We start from the raw sequence: 12,990 nt of genomic DNA, 5'->3' as shown, positions 1-12,990 counted from the left end.
CCAAATAAACCAAATAAAAGTTTATTAGTCTAATTAATTATATTATTGTAAAAAACGAAGCAATTTAAAATGAACATGTATAATATGAGTCGATTTATGGCAACTTTTAATTAAGTGAACCGAAAAAAACTTATTAACCATGACGCGGACGAAAAAAAGAAGTAAATGTTCCTTAATTAGACTTGTAAAAATGGAAACAACACGAATTTGGAAAATAGTAAAAGTAAACTTGGGGCCAAAGAGTGTTCTAAAATGGAAACATATAATAGACCTATATATATATCTGAAGTCATACCCTAAACACAACCAAGTCCTAGTTACAAAGCAAGACATACTCTGAGAAAGAAGATGATGATGATGGGAAACACATTTGGTTCAGGCATGGCGAGTGTGTTCTTCTTGTGGGCAACCATTCAACAGTTCTTCCCTAACCACCTCAAGATCGCAATTAAAGAGTGTCTAATCTCTTCAATCCAACAATTCACCTTTGTCCAGAGATTATCAGACAGATTCATCACTTTCTTCTCCCCTTACGTCGAAATTAAAATCTCTCAGTACGACGGTTATCAATACAATCACGCTTTCGCATCCATCGAAACCTACCTTAGCGAAAAAGCAACCGACAAAGCCAAGCATCTCAGAGCAAGCCAGGTCAGAGAGAGCAAAGACTTGGTCCTAAAACGAGACGACAATAGAACCCGAGATGAGTACAAAGGAGCTAACGTCTGGTGGGAGATTGAAACTGACTCTGAAGGGTTTAGAACATACAAGCTCACTTTCCATCGACGGTCTCGTGACATTGTAACAGATTCTTACATGAAGTACATTTTTGAAGAAGGGAAGCTGATTGACGCCAAGAACAAGAAGATGAAGCTGTACACAAACAACCCTAGTTCTAGCTGGGGTCCTAACAAGACGGCTTTATGGAGATGCATTGATTTTGAGCATCCGGCGAGTTTCGATACGTTAGCTATGGATTCAAAGAAGAAGGAAGAGATCTTGGATGATCTTGCTGCGTTTAGTAACGGGAAAGAGTATTACAAGAAGATTGGGAAAGCTTGGAAGAGGGGTTACTTGCTGTATGGGCCACCGGGGACCGGTAAATCCACAATGATAGCTGCAATGGCGAATCTCTTGAACTATAGTATCTATGATGTTGAGCTCACAGCTATAAAAGACAACTCGGAGCTGAGGAAGCTACTCATTGGTACAGCTAGTAAGTCTATCATTGTGATTGAAGACATTGATTGTTCTTTGGATCTTACTGGTCAAAGAAGTAACAAGAAGAAGAAGAAGGAGAGGTTCTTGATGAGTTGGAAAAAAGAAAAAGACAAAGAAGATAATAAAGACAACAAGAGTTTTGTAACACTTTCTGGTCTTTTAAACTTCATTGATGGGATCTGGTCTGCTTGTGGACAAGAGAGGATCATTGTCTTCACGACGAATCACTTGGCCAAACTTGACCCGGCTTTGATCAGGAGAGGGAGAATGGATATGCACATTGAGATGTCTTACTGTACTTTCGAGGCGTTCAAGAGTCTAGCCAAGAACTACCTGGATCTTGATACTCATCCTCTGTACACAAAGATTGAGTCTTTGCTAAAGGAAGCGAAGATTGCACCGGCTGATGTTGCGGAGAACTTGATGAAGAAGAAGAGTGAGATAGATGCTGATGGGTCTCTGAACGATCTGATTAACGCTCTGGAGAGGAAGAATACTCAGAATGCCACATTAGACGAAAGCAGTGAGAAACATGGTTTCAAGAGATTTAATCCATTCCGCAAGTTATTTTAAGCATTTTGAATATAAGATTCATGGTTGATTTGGTTTAGCTTATAAGTTGTGTTTGTCTAGTAAATAGTAAGCAGACTCTACATAGCTGTTTAAGCGATTTGATTATATCCTGTTCTTCAACTTTTTAGCATTTTAGAATACAAACACTTGCTGTTGTCAATGATCATAGATAAGTGAAAAGAATATTAAATAGAGACAACATTAAATCAAATGGATGGTTGATTCATCACAAAGCTTTCTAAACATTACAGACATGACCATCTCAAGTATCTATTAGGTTGTTCTAATATTCATTCACAAGTATCAAACAAATGTAAGTTATCTTGGAACACTCTGATTGAATAATAGGATCTTCGATTCAAGGTCTAACTAATATAAGATGAAATTAAAACTCCATACACGTACGCCTTGTATGCATGCAAATAAATACACCTATAAATCTCTACATACATAATACCAAAAATAAGAAACCTCTTTCTTCCTCAAATCCATATCAAAGAAACTAAAAAAAGGGTTCCAAAGGTACCTGAACATCGTTCTCATGCATCATCTTCAATCCAATCCGTGAAGGTAAAATCACAGCCCTAACCTCCTACAGATCCACGTTTTCAGGTAAACAAAAGCTCACATTGATTTCATATTCAAATTCAAACATAAATATGTAATCAAAATTAACAAGAAAAGATTATAAACATTCAGATTTATAAATGGCTTTAACGATTGTGTTCTTTTTGTGAAAGATTTGTATTTTGATAAAACAGAACAATAATGGAGATATTCAAAAAGGCTGAAACCGTGCGTTTGCGTAGCTACCACGACAAGTACCTTCTAGCAGACGACGACGAAGATTCCGTGAACCAGGACAGAGACGGACGTTGCATGAACGCCAGATGGACGGTGGAGATTCTAGAAGAGGCAAACGTGATCCGTCTCAAAAGCTGTTTTGGAAAGTACCTGACCGCATCAAACATGCCATTGTACCTCGGCATGACCGGCAAGAAGGTAACGCAGACGCTGCCACGGCGTCTAGACTCATCAACTGAATGGGAGCCCGTTAGAGAAGGGGTTCAAGTTAGGCTCAAGACAAGGTACATGACATCTCTTCTTCTTTTGATCATCTCTCTTAACGTTATATTCTGAGTACATTTGATATTATTCATTAGGTATGGGCAGTACCTTCGAGCTAATGGAGGTTTACCACCATGGAGGAACTCAGTCACACATGATGTTCCTCATAGGTCATCCACACAGGACTGGGTTTTGTGGGATATTGATATTTTGGAAATCAGAAGGAAGAAACCACCACAGCCTATTCTCCCGCCTCCTCCACCACCACCAGAGGTTCTGATGGCAACAAAAGATGATCATGCTGATGCCAATTCACCCACAGGATTCACTCTCAAGTCCCCAAGATTTTCTAAAACAGAGGTTTTGATCAGTTCAAGAACACAGTTTCAGTATCTTAATGATTGCATTCACTGATCTGTGACCTTTTTTTTTTTTTTTTACATTTTTTATGATCACAGGCTGATGATAGGGTCAGCAGCGTCAGCTCACCAGGCAAGGCAGATGGGAGACTGATTTATTACAGGGTTGGGGATGAAGATGGGAACGTGGATGAAGGAGGGAAGGAAGAGCTTTTCTGTTTCAAGGGACTGGGACTAGAGGAGCTGAAACAGAAGCTTGAAGAGGAGACAGGTCTGAGTGATGTATCAATCTGTTCCAAGAACCCTTTAAACGGGAAGTTATATCCACTCCGTTTGCATCTCCCTCCCAACAACTCAAAGATGCATGTCGTCTTGATCCCTTCCTCTTCTAAAGGTCAGTTTTCTTTACTAAGGTTACCCTCAATCATATGTATATATATAACTGAAGAGATTTTGGTTTGTGAAATTCTGCAGGGGATGATGATGCAAGCACTTCTTGAAGCATTGGTTACAGAGAGTTTGTTGTCCAAGACCATAAGGTTTTTGGTTTCTGCTGCTGTGTATTTCGGTAACATGCTGTAATATCAGCAAAACCTTTTTACTTGAGTACATAAACTTGATTGCTGTAAAGAATCTATAATCAGGATGTATGTGAAAATCCTACCTAAGTAACCAAAAATATAACATTCAGGAAGATATTATGCTAAATATTTTCATAAGGCTTCCTATCTATTTCTTGTCTATAAGCTTCTCTTTATTTTCTACCTCATGAGCCGTAGTGACTGAGAACTTGTCAGGCTCTGTTCCTCAATCCAACATCTCCCTGAAAACTTGTAACCATCGGATCCTAAATCTAGAACCTCTTTCTCAAGAACACACAAGATAATAACTCAAAATAAGAAACTCATCTTATTAATCAATCTCTTGAGGAAACTAACTCAAAACCTCAAACTCTCAAACTCTCATAAGTTATGCAACACTCTTGCATCTCCTTATATATAACTCATAACTTCCTAAACTCATTAGGAATAATATAATAGATATTTTCCTAATCTATAACTCAATAGGATTAGGTTACTTGCTTCTCAAGTTTCTCTTCAAGCTTAATCCAACACTAAACCACATCTAAACCATCGGATCCTAGTAATGCATCCAGTGTGCCGATTCTGGTAGCGGTTTTCGTGCTTTTACTCTCGGTTTTATTAGGATTCATGCTTTACCAGAGGGATTAGCAGACTTCACATCTGTCTATATTGTTTCAAACCGCAAAATGAGCTTGTTTTGTTTCCCGGATAGAGTTATAAAGTTATGAACCAAAGCACTTACAGTGAGACTATTTCTTCTTATCGCAAATTAAACATAAACTTTTCGTTTTCCTCCATTTTCGAGGTTACCTTGAAACATGAACATTTACATAAAAGGTTTTATGATATAGTTCTCATATTAGTACATTTGCATAAAAAGCCGTCAGGAAGCTGCAACTTTCAAAATGAAGAGCATTGAAGATACTGTATATGGTAATATTTTAAATAGTTCACAATAAAATGTTCAAAAAGGGGATGTAGCTCAGATGGTAGAGCGCTCGCTTAGCATGCGAGAGGTACGGGGATCGATACCCCGCATCTCCACTCTATTTTTCCTTTTTCTTTATTTAAACGTTAAAGACCTCTGTAACTTTTGTTCTAAACCGATCCGCACTTTCCTGTACTTTAATGCAAGTTCTAAAGTATGCTTAAGGGAATGATCCAAAGTATATTTAAGGGAATTTGACATTTATTGTGAAGCCTTGAATCTGAATATGTAACTATCTTAATTCTTAAAAATGGGAAGATATATGAAATCCCATAGTTCTACTTATTATAGGCTTTTTAAGGACATAAAGTACGAGGATATATTTAAGGATTTTTTTCCAGAAAACTCCATAAATATATTCAGCAATGTAATAAATTAGTTTTAACAGTTTATATTTCTATTTATATATATTTGACATTTTTTATAAATTCTAAATTTAGTAACATATTTAAAATTGTACACGATAATTTATATTTTGGTTTAAAAATAAATCAGATAAAAATTTTAATTTTAGTTTTGAATCATGTTAGACCGCTCGTTTCTATTAGACGGTCTTGAATGGTCTGTTTGTTAGTAGTTTTTTTTTTTTTTTTTTTTGATCGAAAGTGCATATTATAAAAGATAATGGGCTTAAGACCCAGGTTCAGCCTGTAACAGGCCCACATACAGAAACACAAGATCTGAGGGAGCTTTTGGCTGTTAGTAGTTTCCATCCACTAAAGATATGCATAATCATCGATTTTTTTTTTTTTTGCTAAAATAATCATCGATTCTTATAATTCGAATCCAACATAATGCTCTACACAGATTGTAAACGTTAGATTCTATCTATACTATTAAAGTACAAGCATGTTTTGGATTTTTACTCTTTTTACCCCTACTGAAGAACTTTGCCTTTGTATTCATTAAGGGTATTCTGGACATTCTGCGCCAATTTCTTTTTAATTATTTTTTGATTTGTCATTAGTCACCGGTTTCCTAATTTAATTTCGGTCTGCAATTATTTCTTTGTTTGATACTGCATCGATTATTTCCATGTTTGATACTGTTATTAACCACCGGTTTTCTAATTCTAAAATTATTAATTTTGACAATAATCATTATCATTTAGAACGATTTTGAAAAATATAAATATATTTTAAACAAATTTCCAACTTATGATCACCGAATTAGTCTTATCATTAGAAAAAATCATAATATTAAAAATACCGGATTACAAACCGGTAATTCGTTCAACCGCAGGTCCGAGTCGGGTTTCAAAACACCGATCAAAACTATAAAACTGTTATATTGATTTATATTTAAAATATCTAATTCAAAATTAAAAACCTAAAAATACATGTACAATATAGTTTTAACCGAACATAAACCCGGATATAAAACACATATATGAGACGGGTTATATAAATGCATATACAAGACGGATTATATAAATGTGATTATATAAAATATTCACCAAATATAAACCCGCGCTTTGAAAGCGCGGGTCAAAATCTAGTTTATTATTAAAATTCAATCGTACATGTAACAGATGTACTTTTCTATTAGCAGCCGCAGCTCTGCGACCTCACCATCGGTCCTTGTGTGTTTTGTTTTCGCATATTTCCATCTTCTCCGGTGACTCTACGTTCACTCGTAAAAGCGTTTCTTTTATGTTTTAGAAAAAAAGAAAACAGTAAAAAGAGGATTAGATTCATTGGTCTGAGCCAAGAGTCAAAAAAGACAAACCCCACCTGTAATTCCATCAAGTTTAGTTGCCTACCGTTTATCCAATTAGCTGGACACCTCAGATATCTCCACGTGGCACCGTTTCACGGGAGTGTAATAAAAGCTAATATTCTTCTAGATGTAACGTTTAGCATAATAACTCCCCTTTTCTTTGTCAACAACGTTAGCGTAACTATATCCCCAAAAACTAATAAAAAGTCTACCTTTTCGTCTTGTTTATTTTTTAATTTACTCAATAATTACTTTTTATAAATAGTTTTTTTTTTTGAAACTCTTTTGCTAACTTTTTATAAATAGTTTCATAATTAAAAAAGTATTAAAACGATTAATCCTGTTTATAAGAATCTAAACACGAGTAAAGAAAGTTATCAAGATACTTGATTAATATATCATATCTTAACCTTTCTAAATTTATTAAAAGAGTGAATTTTGATCATCAATTGTTTTCTAAGCTTACATACATATCAGAAATTAGAGGAGATATTAGGTTATAGAATGTTTTTAAGTCACATAAAAAGTTTGTTTTTGGTTGTATGCAAACAATGAACTCTTAATTATTAATAGAATAGATAACTAAACCTTAATTATTTGAGTTTATTATGTACGCGTACTTATTTTATTTGCTGCCCGACCTGCCCGTTGCTGACTGACCTCTCTCTCTCTCTCTCTCTCTCTCTCTGTGCTGAAGATGCCCTTTCGTAGCTGTCTCTACTAGCCTCGCGCACGCTAAAAAGATCAACCCCTTTTGACTAAAACTTTCTTCATTCCCTTCTTTTTTTTTTGTCTTATCATCTCTTCTTCGGAGCTCAAATTCACTTCAACTGAACTGGGGCTTTTCATCTTTTCCTTAAAAGTCAGACCTTTGTGTTCTGTTTCGAGTCAAAAAAAAGATCGAACTTTCCACTTTGAGAGAATCGGGTCTGATCGAGGTTGCTAATCTCATCTTCTCTTCACTTTTATTTACACATCTCCGGTGCCTTGCGTGTGGTGGTGGCTATGGTGATCTGAGTGGAAAGATTAGGGTTTCATAAGGAGATGATGATGGCTACAGGGCAAGACTCTGTTAAAGTGGTGGGCTTAGAAAAAAATAAAAATGGGTTTTGGTTGAGAATCAAGCTCATGTTTAGCTGCATCTCTTCTAGATCAAAAGTTGATAACTCCACTGTAATAGGTAATAAGTATTCTCTTTCTTTCTCTCTCTCTCTCTCTATACTAGAGATGATCCTGTTTTGTTTGATTTGTTTTTTTACTGTATACACCCAGAACCTAAGCCTGTTATTGAGAAGCGTGAAGAGGATGGTTCACCCAAAAAACCTCTAATGAGTGGAGGAGAATTAAAGTATTCATCAAAGCTACGGATATTCATGTTCAACGACCTCAAGCTAGCCACTAGGAACTTCAGACCAGAGTCTCTTCTTGGCGAAGGTGGTTTTGGATGTGTTTTCAAAGGATGGATTGAGGAAAACGGAACAGCTCCCGTCAAGCCTGGTACTGGTCTAACCGTAGCTGTCAAAACACTTAACCCAGATGGCCTTCAAGGTCACAAGGAGTGGCTGGTAATCAATCAATCACTCACCAATCTCTCTTTTTTATACATTTGATAATGGTAAACAGATTGTTGATTGTTTTTGTTATTCATGGGGGCAGGCTGAGATTAACTTTCTTGGAAACCTTGTTCACCCAAGCTTGGTTAAACTGGTTGGGTATTGCATGGAAGATGATCAAAGGCTGCTTGTTTATGAGTTTATGCCTAGAGGAAGTCTTGAGAATCATCTTTTCAGAAGTATGTAAAACCTCAAAACCGCTTATAGATCTTAATAGGATTCTTTGTTCATTGTTATCTTTTTTTTGTGTTTTCAGGGACATTACCTCTCCCTTGGTCTGTGAGAATGAAAATCGCGGTTGGTGCAGCTAAAGGTCTTGCCTTTCTTCACGAGGAAGCCGAGAAGCCTGTCATTTACCGCGATTTCAAAACATCTAACATCTTACTTGACGCGGTATATGTCTGTTTGATTTCACATAATAAACAGACTCCAATTCTCTTTATTATTTATATATTTGGAAACAAATGTTTTCTATTTCAGGAATATAACGCAAAGCTGTCTGATTTTGGACTTGCAAAAGATGCACCAGACGAGAAAAAATCACATGTATCAACCAGAGTCATGGGAACATATGGTTATGCAGCTCCTGAGTATGTAATGACTGGTGAGTTAGAGTTAGGTCATCTTTATTATTATTGGGTTTTTATTTAGTTTACTAATTTCAATTTTTTTTCAAACGTCAGGACATTTGAGTACAAAGAGTGATGTATACAGCTTTGGAGTAGTGTTACTCGAGATACTAACCGGACGCAGAGCGGTGGATAAAACCCGTCCCAACGGCGAACAGAACCTGGTCGAATGCGCGAGACCTCATCTTTTAGACAAGAAGAGGTTTTACAGACTGTTGGATCCTCGGTTGGAAGGTCACTACTCGATCAAGGGTGCTCAGAAGGCGACACAAGTAGCGGCGCAGTGTTTGAACCGAGACTGCAAAGCTAGACCGAAGATGAGCGAAGTGGTGGAAGCTTTGAAGGCGTTGCCGAGTCTTAAAGACTTCGCTAGCTCTTCTTCTTCTTTCCAAACTATGCAGCCTGTTGGGAAGAACGGTGTTAGAACACAAGGAGGAGGAGGAGGTGGGTTTGTGTCGAGGAATGGAGTGCCTTTGAGGAGTTTGTCTAGTTTGAACTTGCCTCAAGGTTCTTCGCCTTATCGGTATGCTCGTGGATCACCAAAGGCTAAAGGATAAAAGTCAAGACTTGATTATAGGGATTAGCTCTTTGGTTCTGAAGGTCTAGAGATTTTGATCTGGTGACTTGTTATTGTGTAGAAATGTAAAGGTTGAGAGTATAAAGTGAGCCTGTTTGTACGACGTTATGTTTGCACTGTCATGCTATGCATTGGTTTTTATTTTTCCTCTCGACGTTGATGTAGGAATCTGAGCCGAGTCTCTGTGGAAGGACGAGGCAAAAGTAGAAGATGATTCATGTTGTGTTAAAAATGCGAGCGGGACGGTTAAATATTGAAGTTAATCAACCGTGTGACAGAAGAAAGAGATCACCATATAGGCCTGATGAAAAAATAAATAGAATGGAGATGCGGGGTATCGATCCCCGTACCTCTCGCATGCTAAGCGAGCGCTCTACCATCTGAGCTACATCCCCTTCTTGACTTCTAATATATAAAATATGAACATTGCTCTTCTCCACACAGACCACACTCTAGTGAGATTCAATTTGACAGCTTTAGAGTCTGATCGTTGTTGGCAAATCAGACCACTCTCATGAACCCACACCGGACTCCGAGCTCGTCAAGCACCTCAAGAGCGTTATCAAGGTATCTTACATTCACACATTTTTTTGTCCTTGGTAGTAACAGATAAAAAAAACGGAAACTTTCTGTTGATCTTGTGTTCTGTCTGAAGTTTGATCAAGTTTATGAGTTTGGTCATAGAAAAATCGGAACTTTTTGTTTTTGTTGATCTTTGTGATCTCTATGAAGTTTGACAAAGTTTCTGAGTTTGGTAATAGAAAAAATTGGACCTTTGTGTTATAGTTGGTCTTGTGATCTGTCTGAAGTTTAATCAGGTTTTATGAGTTTGGTAATAGAAAAAAAAAAACAACATAACTCTTTGTTATTGTTCATCTTGTGTGTTTGTCTGAAGTTTGATCAAGTTTATGAGTGATTGCGTGCGCGCGAGTCTTCGGTTTAGCAGACCGGTTAAAGGATAAAACCGTAATTAAACGTGCCAAAGGCCAAGATTGCAAACAAACCAATCAAATTCAAAGCTATCTTTCCCCCACGTCGATCTCTCTCTCCGCTTCAATCTTTTTTTTTTCCCTTCAGATCTCTCTACCAATCGGATCTCCGAGATCTGAAAATATCTCCACACCGGAAAAAAAAGAAGAATGTACGGATTCGAGGCGCTCACGTTCAACATCCACGGCGGATACTTGGAGGCGATCGTGAGAGGCCACCGCGCTGGCCTTCTCACCACCGCCGATTACAACAACCTCTGCCAGTGTGAAAACCTCGACGACATCAAAATGCACCTCTCCGCAACCAAATACGGCTCCTACCTCCAAAACGGTTGCGTTTTCACCCCCCGCCATATGATCTGATCACACATGCCCGTTATGAATTTGATTAGTTTGACTTTGACTTTTTTTTTTTTCCCTGTTTCGTTTATGCGTGGCAGAACCGTCACCTCTGCATACGACAACGATCGTGGAGAAGTGTACACTGAAGCTTGTTGATGATTATAAGCATATGATTTGCCAAGCAACAGAGCCTATGTCTACCTTCTTGGAGTACATCAGGTGACTTGACATATATATAACTCCTGTTTCCTTAGAATCACCTTTCTAGATCAAAAAGTAAATGGTGCTGCACAGAGTCGGTCCTGAGATTTTTAGGAGGTTTTGAAAAGAATTACGAATTAAGGACTAAATGTTCAGTACATATATATATATATATTTACCAATTTTGGAGGCCTGGTGACGCTGGCATTTGAGATGTTGAATTTTTTTTTTTTAATATTGAATCTCAGATACGGCCACATGATTGACAATGTTGTGCTGATTGTTACTGGAACTTTGCACGAGAGAGATGTTCAAGAGCTGATCGAGAAATGTCACCCTTTAGGGATGTTTGACAGGTACCCCCACCGCCATTGACCTTTTGGATCTTCTTATACCTCTATTCGATCCTTTGTTCTTCTTTTTTTTTTTTGTTTTGCTGATGATTTCTCTTTTCCAGTATTGCCACATTGGCAGTTGCTCAGAACATGAGGGAGCTCTATAGGTTGGTGCTTGTGGATACTCCTCTGGCTCCGTATTTCTCGGAGTGCTTAACATCAGAGGTACATAGCTGAATTATTTACTATCCTAGTTACTGGATGTAGACATTGGTTAATTGAGAAATTCGTTTCATCAATTTCAGGATTTGGATGACATGAACATAGAGATTATGAGGAACACTCTCTACAAAGCATACCTTGAGGACTTTTACAAGTTCTGTCAGGTGCTCGTCTACTCATCTTTTTTTTATACAAAATTTTCATAATCTAACCTATACAAGCTAACCCGTTTTCTCGGTGTATCTGAAACAGAAACTTGGTGGAGCAACAGCAGAGATAATGTCTGATCTTCTGGCTTTCGAAGCTGATAGAAGAGCTGTGAACATCACCATCAATAGGTAACTAAATTACTCTGTATGTCTCTCCATTCATCACACTACAAGGGATGTTACCCTCGTTGTGTTGCTTTGTTTATTAAGGTACTGAAACTGATTTTTTTCTTTTAATGCAGCATTGGCACTGAGCTTACAAGAGAAGACAGGAAGAAACTGTACTCTAACTTTGGTCTCCTGTAAGCATCCTAGATCCAAATCCCTTCAATGGTTGCATAGAAAGAACTCTTAAAGTTGTTTTTTTCTTGCTTCTGCAGCTATCCATATGGCCACGAGGAGCTTGCTATCTGTGAAGACATAGATCAGGTAAAACATGAAGCTAATATATTAAAAAATTGTTAATGTTACATCAATAATGAAAGTCCCATTGTCATCCACTTATAGGTTCGTGGTGTGATGGAGAAGTACCCTCCTTACCAAGCAATATTCTCCAAGATGTCTTACGGAGAGAGCCAGATGCTGGACAAGGCGTTTTATGAAGAAGAAGTCCGAAGGCTTTGCTTAGCCTTTGAGCAGCAGGTTTTGACGTTTTGTTTCCATTTACATTTTTTTTCTTCATAACACTGTCTTTGCTCAGTTAATAGTACTAACAGTTGTTTGTTTAAAAACTGAGTATTGTAGTTCCATTACGCGGTGTTCTTCGCGTATATGAGGTTGAGGGAGCAGGAGATCAGGAACCTGATGTGGATATCCGAATGTGTTGCGCAGAACCAAAAGTCGAGGATCCACGACAGTGTTGTCTACATGTTCTGAGAGGTCTGGTAAGAAGTTGAGAAACACATGTTGGAATGTGTGTTCAAAACTGGAGAATAAGAAGAAAAAAAGACCAATTTGGTTTTCTTCATTGCTCTGGTTTACTCTGTACAATCTACATTTACCCAAATAAGAAGAATCCCTCCCTATTTGTTTGTTTGTTTTTGCCCTATTTTGCTTTTGGTTGTCTATTGCCAATAAACTCTTGTAATAATATAAACTATTTATTTGTTTTATAATACTTCTATTAAAATATTTAGATATCCAAAATTTGAAAAGTTTTTTTTTTTAAATGTATATAGAGGCATGAACTTATACACGTCTAGGTTCTTGTTTGATAACTACACCTTGTTTGTGAGTGAGTGTGAGTATTTGGATTCCAAGCATGTGCATCGGACATTGACCGAATTAGTAGAGGAGTTGGGAAGAGTTGCAGGATTCATGAAGATGAAGGAGAGGAGTTTGCTAGGGTGTTACATGTTTAT

General features: G+C 37.4%; 4 protein-coding genes and 2 non-coding genes across 7 annotated transcripts; 5 read left to right on the top strand and 1 right to left on the bottom strand.

The window, feature by feature from the left end:
- Nucleotides 1–263: 263 nt before the first annotated feature.
- On the top strand, nt 264–1,957 carry LOC108825299 (AAA-ATPase At3g28610-like). Its single transcript, XM_018598608.2, has one exon. The coding sequence runs from the start codon at nt 349–351 to the stop codon at nt 1,792–1,794; it is 1,446 nt and encodes a 481-aa protein (XP_018454110.1). The 5' UTR covers nt 264–348; the 3' UTR covers nt 1,795–1,957.
- Nucleotides 1,958–2,559: 602 nt separating this feature from the next.
- On the top strand, nt 2,560–3,991 carry LOC108825300 (uncharacterized). The gene is made up of 3 exons (XM_056995176.1): nt 2,560–2,882; nt 2,958–3,222; nt 3,321–3,991. Exons 1-3 carry the CDS (start codon nt 2,563–2,565, stop codon nt 3,801–3,803), a joined length of 1,068 nt encoding a protein of 355 aa, XP_056851156.1. The 5' UTR covers nt 2,560–2,562; the 3' UTR covers nt 3,804–3,991.
- A 785-nt stretch (nt 3,992–4,776) lies between these two features.
- Nucleotides 4,777–4,849, top strand: TRNAA-AGC (transfer RNA alanine (anticodon AGC)). The gene has a single exon. It is a non-coding gene; the product is annotated as a tRNA-Ala (tRNA).
- Nucleotides 4,850–7,203: 2,354 nt separating this feature from the next.
- On the top strand, nt 7,204–9,480 carry LOC108828262 (serine/threonine-protein kinase PBL36). 2 transcript variants are annotated; one of them, XM_018601894.2, is made up of 6 exons: nt 7,211–7,692; nt 7,785–8,077; nt 8,169–8,304; nt 8,382–8,518; nt 8,606–8,729; nt 8,809–9,480. In XM_018601894.2, the coding sequence occupies exons 1-6, from the start codon at nt 7,557–7,559 to the stop codon at nt 9,309–9,311; spliced, it is 1,329 nt and encodes a 442-aa protein (XP_018457396.1). In that variant the 5' UTR covers nt 7,211–7,556; the 3' UTR covers nt 9,312–9,480. The 2 variants fall into 2 exon arrangements, with proteins under 2 accessions (XP_056851155.1, XP_018457396.1); XM_056995175.1 differs by having other exon boundaries at nt 7,204–7,692; nt 8,382–8,729.
- A 173-nt stretch (nt 9,481–9,653) lies between these two features.
- TRNAA-AGC (transfer RNA alanine (anticodon AGC)) lies at nt 9,654–9,726 on the bottom strand. The gene has a single exon. It is a non-coding gene; the product is annotated as a tRNA-Ala (tRNA).
- Nucleotides 9,727–10,333: 607 nt separating this feature from the next.
- LOC108828263 (V-type proton ATPase subunit d1) lies at nt 10,334–12,760 on the top strand. The gene is made up of 10 exons (XM_018601895.2): nt 10,334–10,651; nt 10,761–10,881; nt 11,112–11,219; nt 11,321–11,423; nt 11,504–11,584; nt 11,673–11,758; nt 11,872–11,931; nt 12,010–12,058; nt 12,137–12,271; nt 12,374–12,760. The coding sequence occupies exons 1-10, from the start codon at nt 10,471–10,473 to the stop codon at nt 12,503–12,505; spliced, it is 1,056 nt and encodes a 351-aa protein (XP_018457397.1). The 5' UTR covers nt 10,334–10,470; the 3' UTR covers nt 12,506–12,760.
- The last annotated feature ends 230 nt before the right edge of the window (nt 12,761–12,990 follow it).

The sequence above is a fragment of the Raphanus sativus genome, chromosome 9 (assembly GCF_000801105.2).
Source record: "Raphanus sativus cultivar WK10039 chromosome 9, ASM80110v3, whole genome shotgun sequence".
In the NCBI taxonomy this organism is placed as follows: Eukaryota; Viridiplantae; Streptophyta; class Magnoliopsida; order Brassicales; family Brassicaceae; genus Raphanus; species Raphanus sativus.
The sequence above is the reverse complement of the archived record's forward strand: the minus strand, read 5'-3'. Positions and strand labels throughout refer to the sequence as shown.